Below are 18,945 nucleotides of genomic sequence, written 5' to 3'. Positions count from 1 at the left end.
AAATGATATTTCAAGAAGCCAATGTTTTCAGTGGGGCTCATTTTCCGTCTGCGTGCAGATCATCAGACGCTGGCCCATGGTAATGCGTGTGCGGGGCACTGCCGAGGGTTTTCAAGCAGGAGTATAGATAAAGAGGAAATACTTTAACCACTTAAAGACCGGAAGGTTTTACCCCCTTAATGACCAGGCCATTTTTTGCGATTCAGCACCGCGTTACTTTACCTGACAGTTGCGCCGTCGTGCGACGCTGTACCCAAAACAAATTGATATCCTTTCTTTCCCACAAGTAGAGATTTATTTTGGTGGTATTTGATCACCTCCTTTTTGTGCTATAAACAAAAAAAGTGTGACAGTTTTGAAAAAAAAAACTATTTTACTTTCTGCTATATAACATTTCCATAAAAAAAAAAAAATTAAGTTTTTTCATCATTTTAGGCCATTTGGTATTCTGCCCCACATTTTTGGTAAAAATACCAAAAGGTGTATATTGATTGGTTTGTGCAAAAGTTATCGCGTCTACAAACTAGGGGAAAGATTTATGTAATTTTAATTTACATATTTTTTTTTTGTTACTAGTAATGGCGGCGAATGGTGATTTTTAGTGTGACTGCGACATTGCAGCGGACAGATCGGACCCCCAACTGACATTTTTGACACTTTTGGGGGGACCAGTGACATTAGTACAGTAATCAGTGCTAAAAATATGCACTGTTACTGGACTAATGACACTGGCAGGGAAGGAGTTAACACCAGGGGCGATATAAGGGATAAATGTATGAATAGGCTGTGTTTTCTAACTGTGAGGGGGATGGGCTTATGGAATCAACACAGGGACCTGTGTTCCTAAATAGGGGAAACACAGGAGCTGAGGGAGAAGAGAAACCCTGGAATACTAGTCAGTACCAGTTTGCAAAAGTGTATTTGCTTTGGAAGAATAAATCACCTCTAAGGTTGGGTGTCCTACATTTGGATGTTGCTGCATTACGTAAAACTATTAGAATAGTTTTTACATTTTAGAATGGGGGTGCCTCGAGATTCTCCATAATTTTAAAGGGTGCCTGGACTGAAAAAAGCTTGGGAAACCCCGATATATACACACAAATGTCAGATAAGAGGGAAGAAGGCAGAAGATTAAGGCTTGATGCACACCTATGCATGTTGTTTTTGAGTGTTTCTGCAGTGTGTTTTCTTTTTTTTTTTTTTGCCGCGATTTGCGATTGTTTTTTTTGAAAGAGTTGTTGTTGGGCAGGTTTAAAAACGCTAATTGCGTCAACATTGCAGTAAAAACACACTACATGCTTTTCTGCAGCTTCTCTATTGAAGTCTATGGCACCAAAAAAAAAGCGCCATTTTGCTTTTAAAAAAGTCCCTGACCCTTTCCAAAAATACAGAGGCACAAAAATGCATTGATGTGAACATGTTCCATAGAAACCTATGTTAACCACTTAAGCCCCGGAGGATTTTCCTGCTAAAAGACCAGGGGGTATTTTGCGATTCAGCACTGCGTGACTTTAACGGACAATTGCGCGGTCGTGCGACGCTGTACCTAAACGAATTTGGCGTCCTTTTTTTCCCACAAACAGAGCTTTCTTTTGGTGGTATTTGATCACCTGTGCGATTTTTTGATCACGCGCTATAAACAAAAAAAGAGCGACAATTTTGCAAAAATAGCAATATTTTTCACATTTTTTTTATATGAAATTCCCCAAAAAAAAAATGTAAAAATCAAAATTTTTTAACATTTTTGGCCAATTTGTTTTATCCTACCTATGTTTGGTAAAAAAAAAATAGCAAAAAGCGTATTTTGATTGGTTTGCGCAAAAGTTATCGCGTTTACTAACAAAGGGAAAGATTTTTGTCATTTTTGTTGTTTTTTTTTTTAACGCGTAATGGCGGCGATCTGTGATTTTTTTTTTTGTGGTACTGCAAAATTGCGGCGGACAGATCGGACCCTTGACTGACATTTTTGACACTTTTGGGGTTACCAGTGACATTTCTACAGTAATCAGTGCTATACATATGCACTGTTACTGTAAAAATACACTGGCAGTGAAGGGGTTAACTTTATTTGGGAGGGAGGGGCTGTGTGTGTCCCTAGGGGCGTGATTCTTACTGTGATTGGCTGTGGCTCTAGCTGTAAGGACACTGATCAACGGATCTACATACTAGATCCGTGTAATCAGTGTCTTTTGTGTCTACATTCTCCCTCTTCCCCCGACGATCGCCGAGTGGCCGGCGGACATCGGGTCCGCTGGTCACACGCGCGGGGGGGTGCGTGACCGCGCGGGAGCGGGAGCGCGCCTCCGTGGGCGCGCGCTCGCTCCCCAGACCCTCCCAGGCTAGTGACGTTAATTAACGTCACTCTGCCTGGCAGGGGCTGACCGCCGCAGTAAATCTACTTGCGGCGGTCGGCAAGCAGTTAAAAAATGTCCTGTGCTTCTGCAAAACGCATTAGTGTGAATGGAGCCTTAGGACCCATTCACACTAGGAACTGCTTGTGAATTGCACACAGGAACGCTTTGCTGTTCCTTTGTGATTCACATGCAGTTTTGTGCAGTGTGAGTTAAGCTCTGTTAATTTGAATGGACTAAAATCGCACCGCACCAAAAGTAGTGCGTGCATTTTTTTTAACGCACAGAAACTGCATCACATGATACTTTTGTACCATGCAACCTGAAGCGGACCACTGCGGGCAAGCGCACTTGAAAAGTTGTAACCCCTGTCCTTCTTTTTTTTTTTTTTGCGATCTGTGTCCTATTGGGAAGACACTGCACCATGTACTCAGTATGGAATGTCTCGCATGGACCCTCCAACCTCATTGCTTCAATCCCCCCCCCCCCCACACACACACACACACACACACACTGTGCCTCCATGTGTGCCACCTGATTGGCAATATGGTGGCAGAGGTGGCTGCCTCATTGGCAGTTTGGCCCTGAATAATATCATTGAGACAATATATAACTCCCCATATACAGGTATATGTACTGTCAGACCACTTTCTCGCGATTTCAAGTTGCTGCAAATGCAGGACAATTTTGCATTGCCATTACCCCAATCGTACCATGATTTTGCAGCAATTACTGCACAGTAAATTGTGCTGCAAATGAAATGTGCAAGAAAAAATAAAAAGGAACATGAACTACTTTTAGATGCAAATACAGAGTGATTAACCGCACAACAATCGCAGCACGATTGGGGTGCCATTAAGAAGTAGTGGCATTGCAAACTTGTCCCGTGTTTTACAGCAATTTGAAGTCAATGAGGAATCGTGGCAATTTCACCCGCCATCAGGTGTGAACAGAGTCTAATGCCTCGTACACACGCAACGATTATCGGCCGACCGATCGTCCGACTTTTGTCCAGTGTTGTTGTGTTGGTTGAAATGTGCTCTAGACTGCACACAAATTTTCTCGGCCAACAAAAACCAACTTCAGAAGTGATGTCATGTGATGGTTTAATTTCCGTGTGTTTTTTCTTCTCTGAGCATGCCCAGTCTTGCTCATCAGATTTTTGTCTGCCGAAATCTGTACTGACTGACGGAAATTCGTCCGTTGTGTTGACGGCCAACAAAAATTTTATAGCCTGCACACCAGATTTTTTTCGGCCGAAAAGTCGGAGTCGGTTGTCGAAAGCATCATACTAACAAGCTGAAAATCGGCCGATCGGACGTTGGCCGCAAATTCACGGCCAATAATCGATGCGTGTGTACGGGGCATAAGAATAACAGCTTTACAAATTTTGAGAGATAAAGTATCATTCAGAGAAGGAAATGAGAGTATAGTGAAGATCTAAACCCAATTCATATACCTTTTTAACATGGTAAACTCCTGAAGTAGAACTATAGGCAAAACTTTTTTTTTAATTTTGGATAGAGCCTGGGAGGGTTATAACCTCTGTCAGATTTTTTTTCGCCATCTGTGTCCCATTGCGGAGATTTCCCCTTCACATCCTGTCCCATAGCCAAACAGGAAGTGAGGGGAAATCCCTGCAAATTAAGAGGATCTCTTGGGGACCCCCAGGTCACTAGAATTATTTTTCCCCCTATTACATTTTCTGGGGACAACCCAAAATTTGGGATTTTGTTTACTTTCAATGATAATGGTAAACAGGACAAATAGCGAGGGGTAATCTCCGTAACGGGGGGCACAGATAACAATATAAATTTACAGATGTTCTAACCCCTCTTCACTGTATCTAAAACTAAAAAAAAAAAAATAAAAAAGTTTTGCCTTTTAGTTCTACTTTAACAAAAATGTAGTTTTTGCACTGTGTTTTCCACTTGGCCTCTGAAAGATTTCATGACCATGCTATGTTTTGCTACACAGCACTGCGTTCCTCTGACAGTTGCGCGTTCATGCAATGCTGTACATAAATTAAATCTATGTCATTTTTTTCCCCACAAATAGTACTTTCTTTTAGTGGTATTTGATCACCAATGGGTTTTTTATTTGTTTCGCTATACGCAAAAAATACAAACAATTTTGGAAAAAAAATTTATATATATATATATATATATATATATATATATATATATATATATATATATACATACACACACAGTTGGGTATTTACAGTGCCTTGCGAAAGTATTCGGTCCCCTTGAACTTTGCGACCTTTTGCCACATTTCAGGCTTCAAACATAAAGATATAAAACTGTAATTTTCTCCGTAATTACCAGTAATAGGTATCGGCAAGTACCTAAAAAAAAAAAAAAAAATTAACATCGTTACTCCGTACTCGTTGCTAAAAAAAGTGGTATTGGTGCATCAGCTTCAGCTACACACTGAATGACTACATTACTCTGCGTATTCTGCTGTAGAAGCGTTTGTTAAGCGTTAGAACAATCCCTAACAAATCAGACTAGAAATAGCAAATTTAATATGATCAAGTCCTGTTTCATATATGTTTGTGGTATTGTATGTATTCTAAAACCATTCTTATTTTGTTTGTTTCTTTATTAAAAGATCTGAGGAACACGCTGATGGTCTTGCTGATGGAACAAGAAGTGACTCAGGAGGAGAGGGTGGATCTTGAGCGAACCTGGGTACTCTTCCTTTCCACACTAGAGCTTTTCCAGCAGGACTTATGTAAAGCTCATCATCTTTGCCAACTCTTTCCGCTGCATGGCCGACGCAAGAGACTAGTTAATACTGGGGTAATTGGTAAAACCTCTGAAGTGGCCTACAGGGCTCGCAACATCAAGTCTCCGAGCACAAGAGTAAAAGAAAATCCACAGCGAGGGGAGAGGCCCTGCTCTCCTGACCTGGCTGGTCAGATCGAACACGTGGAAAGAATGCTACATGACATGCAGATGAAAGTCAGCATTCCGATATGGACCGTAGAGGCCACCGAGGAGGCTTGGGCAGAAGTCAGCTCAACCTGTGATTTGGATGACTGCTCTGATAATGAGATCCTGGCTGGAGAAGATGTTTCCAGTAGAGGATGTTGTGCCCAGCGGCAATCATTAGCTCGGCCTCTGTGTATGGTCTCATAATGAACACATAGCACTTGAATTAAGGAACAAAAGCTGCACTGAACATCTCTGAAAACATGGAGAGATGGGAAAACAGAAAACTCTTGAATGATTTAATACTTTACTTGAACCTTTGTTTTAGATGGCTCCTACCATGTCTTTTCAGTAAACACATTGTGTAAGAGATTACATCAGAGAAGAGTTTCTGTTATTCAGTATAATTTGCTAGAATTATAAGGAACATATATACTTGTTTTCAGACTGGCCTGTGCATCATCAGTGGTCCTAACAAGCTGGATAATCAGCAGTCCACTGCCACATATCCTCAGGTATTGACACTCGCTGGCATTCAAGACTGTGAACCCAACTGTCATGGACTATATCTACAGAAAGATGGAAAACTCCTTTGAGAACAGTTTGGTGTTACATGATCCAAGGTGCAACTACTGGCATTGCCACTGTTCTGGGGCCTGGAGAGTAAAAGAGGGCCCCAAAAATTATCCTGTGAGTAAGCAGGTTCTCAGCTGTTCTGGTATGCTACTGAAATCATAGCTATGGCTGCTTATTTGTGACAATAAAAGAGGTCAGGTCTCTTTCAGCTGAGGACAATCAAAGAATTACAATGGATGTTACATGCTATCATATGCAGCAGTGTGTAAGGGCATAATCACCAAAACCTTTAACTCATTTTGTTTTTTTACATTAATCATAGCAAGCTGAATAACTTAATCCATTAGAGACCTGCATGGAGTCTTCCTCAGGGTCCAACAAACACTTCCAGAAAGCAACAGACTTTTTCCCTATTCATATTCATCATCCACTTTCAGAGTATTTGATCTTTCTGATTCATGTCAAACCTCCTGCATGTCATGTGAATATCCTCATTACTGCTACTATATCAAATCAGGCTGTTGCATCAACACTGTACTATGTGGGTCTTGTATTACCATTGCCTACAGGCAGTTGACAAATGGTGGTTGTGTGTTCCAAGCTAGCATTATATCCATGTAATCATGTTATGACCAAGCCTGGTGCTGTTGGCTTTGCAGGCATTTCTTTTTCAAACTGGTTGGTGAACTCATAAGAATCATCTTACACCAAAGATCTTTGCTGGTCAGGAATTTACACAATTCACCTGGCATGGATCTTTGTGGTGAGATTCATTCAGAATCAAATAATGTTTAGGGTCTGTAACAGATCATCGCACCGCAGGTGGATTATCTAAAACGGCTCCGAAAAAAAAAAAGATTCAGCCTTCAGGCCAAGACTGGGTCTGGCACCCAAATTTGTAAAATTCCATTTACGATAATCAAACTATAATCACACCTAGTCAGATATTTTTTTGGGGTAATGATAAAACATTCTTTAAAGCAAATCACTGTTGGTGACAAAAAAAAAAAATACTATTTAAAATATGCTTGGCTAAGCTTTCACCGCGGATGTTTACTCGCTTGTGAGCGCAGTGCCCCACCAAGGACCCCCTGAATTGGCTGTGCCAATATTAAGTGTCTTATCTACTATTTGCAAAGCTATAGGCACATCCCCATGCATGATGACTCATTTCTGGGCTATGGCCCAGTGGAATGAGGCCAAGGAGTGTGCCTATTTTCCACGACCAAGTAGTGTGAGTAGACAACAGAGTCACTTGTATTGGCTCATAACTTTTGTCATTGCCAGGGGTTTGCTTTAAAGTGGTAGTAAACTCGCTCTCAGTGTTTTCACCTACAGAAAAGCTTATAATGAAGCTTACCTGCAGGTAAAATTAATTTCTCTTTCGTTCATTGACGGACAGAGCTCCAGAATCTTCTGGACCAATGGGTTATGCTGCCCCCTACAGTAATAGGACACTAAGTAGGAAAAAGCTTTACTACGCCTATGGGGCAGTCTCAGGGGGTATACTCCCACTTTCCTGCTATAGGCATTTTGTTTTTTTCTCTGGTCCTGGATCTCTGGTCCTGGCATTTTTTTCCTTTTTGAACAGATTTTTTTCCTTTTTTAATATTTTCTGTTCCTGTGAGATCTACAATCAACTGCTGGACTGGGCGACAGACTAGATATTCTAGATCCTTGCGGTCTCCTCAGTTCGGCCAGCGAACGCGTGCAGACCTCAGCTCTGTGCTAGATCGGCCGCGACATAGCCCCACCGGACAGGGGCTGGCCTACGAGTTAAATATCTCACGAGGGCGCATATGACCTGGTTCAGGCCTGAGTCACAGTGTGACTCCTGGCCGCAGCACCCCCATTCCGATGGAGAGGTGGTCTGCCTGGAGCGGTGCCCACCCGAAGGTATAGTGAGTAGTGTCCCCCCTTCCCTGGTGGCCTGTCGCGGTGGACATGGGCCCCTCCCTGGGACGTTCGGACCCCCGGGTTGCTTTCCTTCCAGTATGGCGTCCCCCCTTCTACCCACACCTAGCTCCCCCTCCCAGGGGGTGGTCATACCTGTTCCAGATCACCTGTGAGGTGTTAAGTGGGTGATGGGGGGGGTGCCGAATGCGCCGTTTTCTTGGGGTGCTGTCCTGGTGGGGGTTCCTGCCAGGGCCCCCCTTTACTGGCTGAATGTCCCTTGGTGTCCCCTGTGGGTCCTGGGAGCCGCGTGGGCGCCGCATGCAGCTGGCATTTTGCCATGGACAGCTGACTGTACATATGGCGGCCATGTTTGTGTAGTCCAGTGGCCATTTTCGTAGTGTTTCCCATTGACTAAAGCGGTGGCTATGTTTTTGGAGCCTTGGGGGCGGTGGACCTCTAGTGACTGACTCCTGGACTTCCTCTTCCTTTCTGATCGCCGTGATTGTCTCAGCATAGTACATAGAGTATTACAGCACAGGGACGATCTGTAAGTTGCCAAAGGCGGGCTAACATTTTTAATAGAGATGTTCTTTAACTAGCTGAAGCTACAGTACCTGGGGTATAAGACGACCCCCCGATTTTTTTGGGGGTATATTTTATTATAAAAAAGTCCTCTTATACGCCGGAAAATACGTTACACCAAATTGCACTGTTCCCCGCGGGTACGCAAAATTTTTTGACTGCCTACTCCCGCCCGCAGCAGAGGTAAAACTGCCCGCTCCTGCAAGATTTGCATTGGGTCCCGCAGGAGCCCAAACCCATTGCAGCCCTCTTGTCCAGACTACCATCAATGTACTGGAACTTTGGGCAATCAGACTTTTTCTGGTCCATTGAACGGTTCATCTTCAGGGGTGTCCGGTACGTATTCAATCAGACAACGCCACGGTCGTGGCATATGCCAATCACCGAGCGGGTACAAAAAGTGTCCTTGCGGCTCAAGAAGTAGCCAGCGTTCTAAGGTGGGTGGAACGTTTAGTTCCAGCTTTCTCTGCCGTGCATATCCTGGGGGATGGAACATTGGCAGGCGGATTACCTCAGTTGACAGGCCTTGGACCAAGGGTAGTGGTCTCTTCATCCGGATGTGTTTCACCAGCTGTCTCTCCGGTGGGGAACTCTTGAGGTGGACCTGTTGGCCTCTCGTCTCAACAGGAAGGTGCAGAGATTCATGGCAAGGTCTCGGGATCCTCGCCTGTGCACACTTTCACAAAATTCTACAAAGTAGATGTGTCGGCATCTGCGGATGCTGCTTTTGGCTGCAAGGTTTTGCAGGCAGCTGTTTGAGAGGACTTGGTCCTCTTTTAGGGTGTATTGTTTTTTTCAGGTGAGCTCCAGTTGTTACTGGTTGAGCTCCATGTTACCTGGTTGGCTAGGTGTAGCCTTTAGGAATTTTTTTCTGCTGTGTTTTTCCCACCCCTCATTTTGACACTGCTTTTGGACATCCCAATGGTCAAGAAGATTCTGGAGCTGTGTCCGTCAATGAACGAAAGAAAATTGGATTTTTGTCTTACCGTAAAATCCTTTTCTCTCCTGTTCATGGATGGAAACAGCACCCACCCCTCTATTGAGTTGGGTTATTTTTCTTCTGACACTGCTCGCAACAAAACTGAATGCCTATAGCAGGAAGTGGGAGTATACCCCATGGGACTGCCCTATAGGTATGGTAAAGCTTTTTACTGCCTAGTGTCCTACTCCTGCAGGGGCAGCATAACCCAATGGTCAAGAAGATTCTGGAACTGTGTCCGTCAATGAACATCAGAGAAAAGGATTTTATGGTAAGACAAAGATCCAATCATCACAGATAGTCTAGTGAGCAGCAGCTGGTGACGTTACTGGTGCATGCGCTCTGAATGAACGATATACCTGTGCAGTTCCTTTAGTTCTGTGTGCCGTGGCCGAGACTCCCACGCACTGAAGTGACATAATCGCGGCTCGGCCATTCAAGCCGTGGCAGCCCACGAACCCGGAAGAAAGATCAGGTGAAGATGGAAGCCTCTGCAGCAGTGACAGCACGCTGCTGGAGGGCTTTGTTTCAAGGTACGTCTCTCATAATGTGCTAGTATGTGGTGCATACTAGCACATTATGATATTGCCCTGCAGGAAGAATTTTTATTTATTTTTTAATCAGTTTACTACCTCTTTAAATCCTAGCACCAGACAAAACTAGCACCCACTGGGAGGAATTTCTATCACTGGTGGTCATGGGGACAGGAAGTTAGGAGACATTTCTCCAACACAACACCTTTGTAGCAGTGTAAAGAAAAAAAGTCCTTAGCAAGGGAGGCAAAGGTAAAATATGCCTGGGCAGGGTGCATTAAAGAAGTACAACTACATCTGTAAAATTATGAAGTCCCCCAGGGGACCAAGTGCATATGGCAGCCTACCCCCCCCCCCCCCCGTATTAAAGTGCTTGTATCTAGCAGCAGGCACATGCTGGATATGAGCACCGCCATTAGGCACAGTAGGCAACAAGCACCCCCTGTTAAACTTCCACTATGCTGGCAGATCGCTTACACAGCCCCACAGCGCTGATGTGGGCTCTCCTATACAGGGGTAGAAAATGCACTTCAATTCCACTGCCATGATGGCTTTATACTTGAGAGGGCACTGCTTCAGGATAGGGACTGTATAAACCTAACTAGCAGCAGAGTTTTAGTGGCAGCTGTCTGTTAATGCCAGGGGGAAAGCAGTACTACCCATCTAGCTGGACTCCTGAAGCACTGTGCTATCTTTATGTGTGAGGCTTCTCTGCCTGCAGTCCTATCATTCCTCTGCAAGTGTAGGAGGATTTCCAAAATGTTTGCAATATGTTATTACATCCAGTGTATCGGCAGGTGGTTCACACAGCCCTGCAGGGCTAACTTATTCACAATAGGGGTCAGCCAGTGCTGTAGGCCTTTGTGATCTACCTGCCAGCTAATAGTAAACATCCACTGGTGCAGGAGATCGCTCACACAGCCCTGAGGTGTTGATTGATCTTTTATGATTGTGAACAAACAGTCAGTGCTGCCAGGATTCTAAAAGGACAGAATGTACACAAAGGGGCAAGCCCAGTAACTCCCACTTGAGAACAATAAATTGGGCTTCAGCCTGTAGTAGACTCTTGAGGGATTCAAGAAGAGATATCAGTTGGGCCACATTCACACCTGCAAATGCGTTTGACTCAAATTATATGAAAGAACCCCACTGAAAGCAATGGGAGGCTGCTAATCACAGCCGCTCGCATGTAATCGCTCATTGAGTGATCGGCCCAGGACACAGGCAGTCTGCATTGCTTTCAGTGGGCTGCCTCCCATAGCCAATCATTGGGTACTCTGCTGATGTTTTGCATGTAATCAGAATCAGGCTTATTCGTGGGTGTGAATGTGGCCTAGTGCTGTTGCCTCTTCTTTGAAGCGAACATGTTTTTTTTCCTGCATGGGAAGAGCACTAGTTTGCGTCTCAGTGTACCTGTCAATCGTTTAAACATTCTACACTTGCTGCAGGACTAAAACACAGGCACCAAGGAATGTGTGACCATTCTTAGCTACCTCCCTACTGGTCAAGCACTATGATGGGCAGCCTTAAGCCCTGTACACACGATCAGATTATTGAACGATCTGTCGTCCGTTTTTTGTTGCATGCTAGTCTCATGTCGAAAGTGAAGAGGTTATTTTCATACAAATTTTCCCGTACGACAGAATTCAACTTCAGAAGTGATGTCATGTGTTGGATTGTTTTGTTTAAGATTTTTTTCAGACTAAAACTATACTAATTAAGCGAAAATCAGATGTTGTGTTGACGTACGATAAAAAATTTTTAGCCTGCACATCCAGTTTTTGTCGTCCGAAAATCCGTAATAGTCTGTCGAAAGCACTATACTAACAATCCGAAAATCGGCAGATTGTTCGTCGGACGAAATTTCCCATCCGATTTTCGTATCGTGTGTACAGGCCTTTACAGGCCAACAGAAAGGTGCAGGAGTGGTTGGATCAACTGAAAACATTGCTAGAAAGTGTTCAAATTGACATTCTAGACTGCCTGGGGATTTTGGCCTCTCTAAAAGACACTAACAGAAGTCTGTTAATGAAGTCCTGCAAAAGGGTCATCAAGATATTCTTGTGATTCAAACAATTTTTCTTTATGTGGTTTTCAAGACATCCCAGACTATATGTGCTAGTTTTTTTTTTTTTTTTTTAGGACACCCACAGTGAAATTAACAATTCTTTACATTGGCTGATCACTACAAAAAGTTGTCCGCATGATGGAATGTTTGTCACCCAAGGCAACAAATCCCCAAACTATGAAATATTTCCGTCACATTGGCTTTAAAACCTTGACTGCCATTAGGGAACAATGTTTTTTTTTTAAACATTTAGTGAACAAAATGTATTTTTTTTTCTGTTTAGTGTGCATCACGCAAATGTTAAATACTCCAGGAGCTGCCATAAGTGTAACATGTTCATGTGTCTGTCGTTACAGCATATTAATATGTTAGTATCAAATGTTTATGTGGTGTACCTCTTCTAATCTGACATTCAAAACACTTTTATTCACAAATAAATCCATTTGTGTCAAATATGTTTCTCTTTGCTACTCCTGAAAATGACATGTATTTGTAAGAATTTCTCGCTGGAAGATTGTCAGTAGATAGGCTGGCTCTTGTCACAAAAGAGACAACAGTAACTAACATCTCCTTAAAAAAGTGTACGGCCCCTTACACACAGGCATTATAATTTACCGTTGTTTGCTCAGGAACTTGTGACAACCATGTCCAAAGACCTGAGTAATGTTAAGTATAGGTGAGTAAAATTTCTTCTTCATTGCCAGTATGGCAACATACTCATTTATATTCGCGTAAACATACAGTTTCTCACAAAAGTAAGTACACCTCTCACATTTATGTAAATATTTTATTATATCTTTTCATGTGACAACACTGAAGAAACTACACTCTGCTACAATGTAAAGTAGTGAGTGTACAGCTTGTATAACAGTGTAAGTTTGCTGTCCCCTCCAAAAAAACTCAACACACAGCCATTATTGTCTAAACCACTGGCAACAAAAGGGAGTACACCCCTAAGTGAAAATGTCAAAATTGGGCCCAAAGTGTGAATATTTTGTGTGGCCACTATTATTTTCCAGCAGTGCCCTAACCTTCTTTGGCATGGAGTTCACCAGAGCTTCACAGGTTGCCACTGGAGTCCTCTTCCACTCCATGATGCCATCACAGAGCTGGTGGATGCTAGAGACTTTGCGCTCCTCACCCTTCCATTTGAGGATGCCCCACAGATGCTTCTTTAGCAAGGCAGTGGTCATCTTGGAGGTGTGTTTGGGGTTGTTATTATGTTGGAATATTGCCCTGCGGCCCAGTTCTTGAAGGGAGGGGATCATGCTCTGCTTCAGTATGTCATAGTACATGTTGGCATTCGTAGTTTCCTCAATGACCTGTAGCTCCCTTGACTAGCAAGGAACTGTAGCTAGCTTGACTGTAGGCAAAACACACTTGTCTTTGTACTCCTCACCTGGTTGCTGCCACACACGCTTGACAACATCTGAACAAAATACATTTATCTTGATCTCATCAGACCACAGGACATGGTTTCAGTAATCCATGTCCTTAGTCTGCTTGTCTTCAGCAAACTGTTTGCGGGCTTTGTTGTGCATTATCTTTAGAAGAGGCCTCCTTCTGGGACAACAGCCATGCAGACCAATTTGATGCGGCGTATAGTCTGAGCAGTGACAGGCTGACCCCCCACCCCTTCAACCTCTGCAGCAATGCTGGCAGCACTCGTACATCTATTTCCCAAAGACAACCTCTGGCTATGACGCTGAGCATGTGCACTCAACTTCTTTGGTTGACTATGACGAAGCAATCTTCTTATAGCCTAGGGTCATCTTTATGTAGAGCAACCATTCTTGCTTTCAGATCCTCAGAGCGTTCTTTGCCATGAGGTGCCATGTTGAACTTCCAGTGACCAGTATGAGAGTGATTAACAACAAACTTAACACACCTGCTTCCCATTCACACCTGAGGCCTTGTAACACTAACGCCTCACATGACACCGGGGAGGGAAAATGGCTAATTGGGCCCAATTTGGATATTTTTCGCTTAGGGGTGTACTCACTTTTGTTGTCAGCGATTTAGACATTAATCGCTGCATGTTGAATTATTTTGAGGGGAAAGCAAATTTACTCTGTTGTACAAGCTGTACACTCACTACTTTCCATTGTAGCAAAGTGTAATTTCTTTAGTGATGTCACATGAAAAGATAAAATATTTACAAAAATGTGAAGGGTGTACTTCACTTTTGTGAGATACTGTAAATCCTTACTTATCTCACACGCTAGCAAGGTTATGCTGAAAATTCTACAAGCTAGGCATCAGCAGCATGTAAACCGAAAGCTACCACAAGTACAAGCTGGATTTCGAAGAGGCAGAGGAACTAGAGATCAAATTGCCAACATTCACCGTATCATAGAGAAAGCAAGAGAGTTCCAGAAGAAAGTCTACTTCTGTTTTATTGACTACAGTAAAGCCTTTGAGTGTGTGGATCACAACAAGATGTGGAAAATACTGAAAGAAATGGGAATACCAGACCACCTCACCTGTATGCAAGTCAAAAATAAACAGATGGAACAACTGACTGGTTCAAAATTGGGAAAGGAGTGCAACAAAGGATGTATATCGCTTGGATACTTTTCTTTTGGGAGATCATTTAGGTGCTCTCAGTCCCTTTAGGAGTCCCTGTTACCACAGCTCCCGGGACACACATTACAAGCAGCCCTTGCCTCCAGCTTCACACACAGCTGATATGTGAGTATTCAAAGGGATAGGCAACTTTGTTCCCCTACTCATATTTTTTCTCCAACATTTCAGCATATCACTAGACCATATTGGTATCTCCATGTCTCTGTAGAAAATTAATGCATCCGCCCCTGAAGAAGTGGAACAAGTCCACGAAACGCGTAGGGCCTATACAGATGCACCATGTTTTGGCAGCAGTTCTACATGCCCTTTTCTTTTTTTCAGCTTACAGTACATCATTCTGCTTTTGAAGTAATTTCATAAAATGGAGGACAGTTTTTTCATCTTACTATGCAATGTGCTATACTGTTGTTTATATGTATATATGGTTTGCAATATGTCACTGACATGTTTACAATCCTATGTATGTACCCACTGCGATACTGTTCTGCAATTTATTGTTCCAAGAAAATAAACATACATTTTTTTTTAACATTGACTAGTTTGTTAGCCATGTGACGCATGCCTCATTTAGACCCCATTCACACTAGCGCGACTTGTCAGGCGACTTGTGTGCCCTCAAGTCGCCCCAATTTGCTTGTCATAACAAATGCAATGTAAATGAATGAGAGCCGTATTAATTGGCACTACTGAAGTCGCTCCGACTTCAGAAAAGGGTCCTGTACTACTTTGAGACGACTTATATCCGACTTGTGCCAATACACTTCAATGGGAGTCGCCTCCAGGTCGGATCCTTATCTTAATTGAAGCGACTTGTTATCAGACTTTCCAGGAAGAAGAAGGAAAGTTAGCCAGGCATTCCCCACATTGCAGCCATGCCTATATGGTGTATATATATATATATATATATATATGGTATATACAGTATATATATTCCTATATACCATTATCTCTGCCTGGTCTGTGTGAGTGGCACTGGTGGACACAGATAAGTGGCACTGGTGGGCAGTGGCACTGGTGGACACTGATTTGTGGCACTGGTGGACACTGATTCGTGGCACTGGTGGACACTGATTCGTGGCACTGGTAGACACTGATTCGTGGCACTGGTAGACACTGATTCGTGGCACTGGTACGTAGCACTGATTTGTGGCACTGGTGGACACTGATACGTGGCACTGATTTGTGGTACTGGTTGACACTGACTCGTGGCACTGGTGGACACTGATATGTTGCACTGGTGGACACTGATTCGTGGCACTGGTGGACACTGATTTGTGACACTATGTGGCACTGGTGGACACTGATTTGTGACACTGATATGTGGCACTGGTGGACACTGATTTGTGACACTGATACGTGGCACTGGTGGACACTGATTCAGGGCACTGATATGTGGCACTGGTGGACACTGATTCGTGGCACTGGTGGACACATACGTGGCACTGGTGGACACTGATACGTGGCACTGGTGGGCAGTGGCACTGGTGGACACTGATACGTGGCACTGGTGGGCAATGAGGAAATGAGTAAAAAAAAAAAAAAAAAACAGAAAAGGGGAATTGGGTCACAACACATCATATTCTGATTGGCCAAATACAAAGTGGTCTGTCATATAAGTCGCGCAAAATAATTCACAAGTCGCGGTAAAAAGTCGCTCCGACATGGGGCGACTTATGGTCGCGGCCGTGTGAATCGGCTCTTAATGTCCCAACCCTCCTCTTCCTTATATAAGGATGTATATTTTCACCCTACTTATTTAACCAATATGCAGAGTACATAATGCGAAATGCCAGGATCAATGAATCACAAGTTGGAATCAAGATCGCAGGGAGAAATATCAACAACCTGAAATATGCAGACGATACCACACTGACAGAAAATAAAGAACTAAAGACTCTCCTAATGAAGGTGAAAGAGAAGAGGGCAAAAGCTGGCCTGAAATTTAACATTAAAGAAAACGACGATAACGGCAACTGGTCACATCACTCCTTGGCAAATATAAGAAGAAATTGAAACAGTGACAGATTTTATCTTCCTAGGCTCCAAGATCACGGCAGATGATCACCCTACCGACAAAATGCCATATAGTCAAAGCTATGGTATATCCAGTAGTAACCTATAGCTGTGAAAGTTGGACTATAAGAATGGCTGAACGCCGAAGAATTTATACTTTTGAACTATGGTGTTGAAAAAGACTCTTGAAAGTCCTTTAGACGGCAAGAAGATCAAACCAGTCAATCCTGAAGGAAATGAACCCTGAATATTCACTGGAAGGACAGATCATGAAGCTGATCTTGAATACTTTGGGAAGAGAGGACTCATTGGAAAAGACCCTGATACTGGGAAATATGGAAGGAAAAAGGAGACGAAGATGAAAAAAAACAAGATGAATAGATATCATCGAAACAATTAACATGAAGTTAAGCAAGCTTCGGGAGGCAGTGGAGGACAGAAAAGCCTGGTGCGCTATGGTTTAGGAGGTCACAAAGAGTCAGATATGACTAAACGACTCAACAACAAAACATACTTATAAACGAGTAACCACATATGTGAGTAAATTACTGCACTCAAATAAAATATTTTCTATTTTACTGCTGTATACACTGTATTACTGATCTTTACTCAGCTGTGTGCAATGTCCCATAGACAATGCATCTCTTTTCAGATCAGTAAAAAAAAAAAAAACTCAGCTATTTTTTTTTTTTTTAACTCCCTTGTGGAAGAGTTGGTAATTGGAAGTTGGCAATACACAAAGCAATTTTGGCAAGCTTCTGATAAACCCAGACAAAGTACACTTGGTGACTGGCCCTGTGGGCACCCATCCAACATTCTTTACTTGAAAAATTGAGGGATCTGGGCAGAAAAATTGTCAGCCAAACCGCACCTGCTCCAGCCAGCTTGCTCTCTGTCAGAATACAATAGCCACAGTGGGGGATTTTACACTGTTTAGCAAGGATGTAGGAAACTAATTTTGGGGGAGCAGAGCTGTGTCTATGGCCAGCTGTAGGGGCACATTCACATCACAATGCATTTCTGTCAGGAAGACAGCCAACACTATACTCCTGGCAGAGTAAGGGGGGCGATGCTCCTTTTCTCACAAAGCAGATGCTCTGACCGCACCTACCCTCTGATATACATTTTAAGAAGCCTCTGAATTTGGGAATAGGTTTATATAATGCAAAATCCTCCGGGATTAGGCAAGAGGAGGGGCAGGCAGAGGTTGAACACAGGCTGACGCCCAGCATTGGAAGAGCAGGAAGTATAGTGATAATTGTACTCTTAGCATACAGTATACAGGTATATTAAAGATGAATCCATGAGGTGGCACTCAATAGAGAGACTTAACCCATTTTAAGCCAGCACATTTTAGAAAGTGGCTGAATTCCTGGATTTCAGGTTTAAAGGCAAAGTGCACCTCTTTGGAAAAAAAAAATTGACTATGTAATCAAGGGGTCCAAATAGGTTAGAGATTAAATAAAAAGAATAGTAGCGCAAAAAGTCACTGGGTGTGACTTTAGAAATGTAAAACAATAAAATCATACATAAAAAGGGTGTTACTAAAAACACTCTCATAAGGGTATAAAAGTCCTTTAAAGTCCATAGACCGTCCAGGAATGAGTGATGTTACTACTGGATCACCTTTTTTGACCACCACCAAGTGTCACACCAAGGGGTCAGCAGAAATGGCAACTCACCAGATAAAGTGGCTCAGGTGTTCTCACACAAGAGCAAAATGAGCAGATATCCAAGATACAGATGATGGGTGTAGACAAACGACCTGGATATGTCACCTCTGCACACACTAAATCAGACCTCCTTTCCACAAATTCCACTCAGCATAGTGATCACATGCAAGGCAAAATAACCCCAATAGTGAAGTATTGTAAAACTCTGCTTTATTGAAAGATAGATTGCACTTACATTTGTAGGAAAAATCAGGCTTCTAAGTAGTAACAAAGCGGCCAGGAAAGGATCCACACTCGTGTAATCGCCCGGGTTGACTCCACGCCAGCCCCGATACTTCCGGGTGGGTTCTCTTCCGTGCCACGTGATGTCGGATGCGTCGTCTGGTCACGCCCCGACGCGTTTCGTCATTTCCGACTTCAACTGGGGGCGTGACCAGACGTTGCCATCCACCATCTAAATACCTCCGCTGGAACGCACCACGACCAATCGGCACAGCGGTGGGACGGCCGGAAGATAACCAGCGCTCACAACGGCGAAAGTAAACAAACACATCCCACTTCCGTGTATCCTCTGCATAGGGACAATCATCATGGCACCGCTGAGAAATTAAACAGCGCCAGAAATGTCCAACCTAATATACAGAGGACACAAAGATGCTCATATATAAAATCAAGCTTGATAGTGACAATAAGCACAATTGAAGCATTAATTTAAGGGTCTCCCCTGTGCCGATCTTAGGTCTGCAGAG

At 43.3% G+C, this 18,945-nt stretch overlaps 1 protein-coding gene across 1 annotated transcript in view; it reads left to right on the top strand.

Annotated features, from left to right (window-relative positions):
• LOC309567038 (regulator of G-protein signaling 9-binding protein-like) overlaps positions 1-6,362 on the top strand; it is a 34,593-nt gene extending 28,231 nt beyond the window's left edge. The window contains exon 3 of the mRNA XM_082272353.1: positions 4,968-6,362. Within this exon, the coding sequence (XP_082128479.1) occupies positions 4,968-5,497 (530 nt within the window). The 3' untranslated portion in view covers positions 5,498-6,362. The remainder of the gene's footprint in view (positions 1-4,967) is intronic.
• Positions 6,363-18,945: the final 12,583 nt, after the last annotated feature.

This window comes from Pelophylax lessonae, assembly GCF_965119305.1.
Source record: "Pelophylax lessonae genome assembly, chromosome: 11".
NCBI lineage: Eukaryota > Metazoa > Chordata > Amphibia > Anura > Ranidae > Pelophylax > Pelophylax lessonae.
Note: the sequence above shows the minus strand (reverse complement) of the source record. Positions and strands in the feature narration are given on the sequence as shown.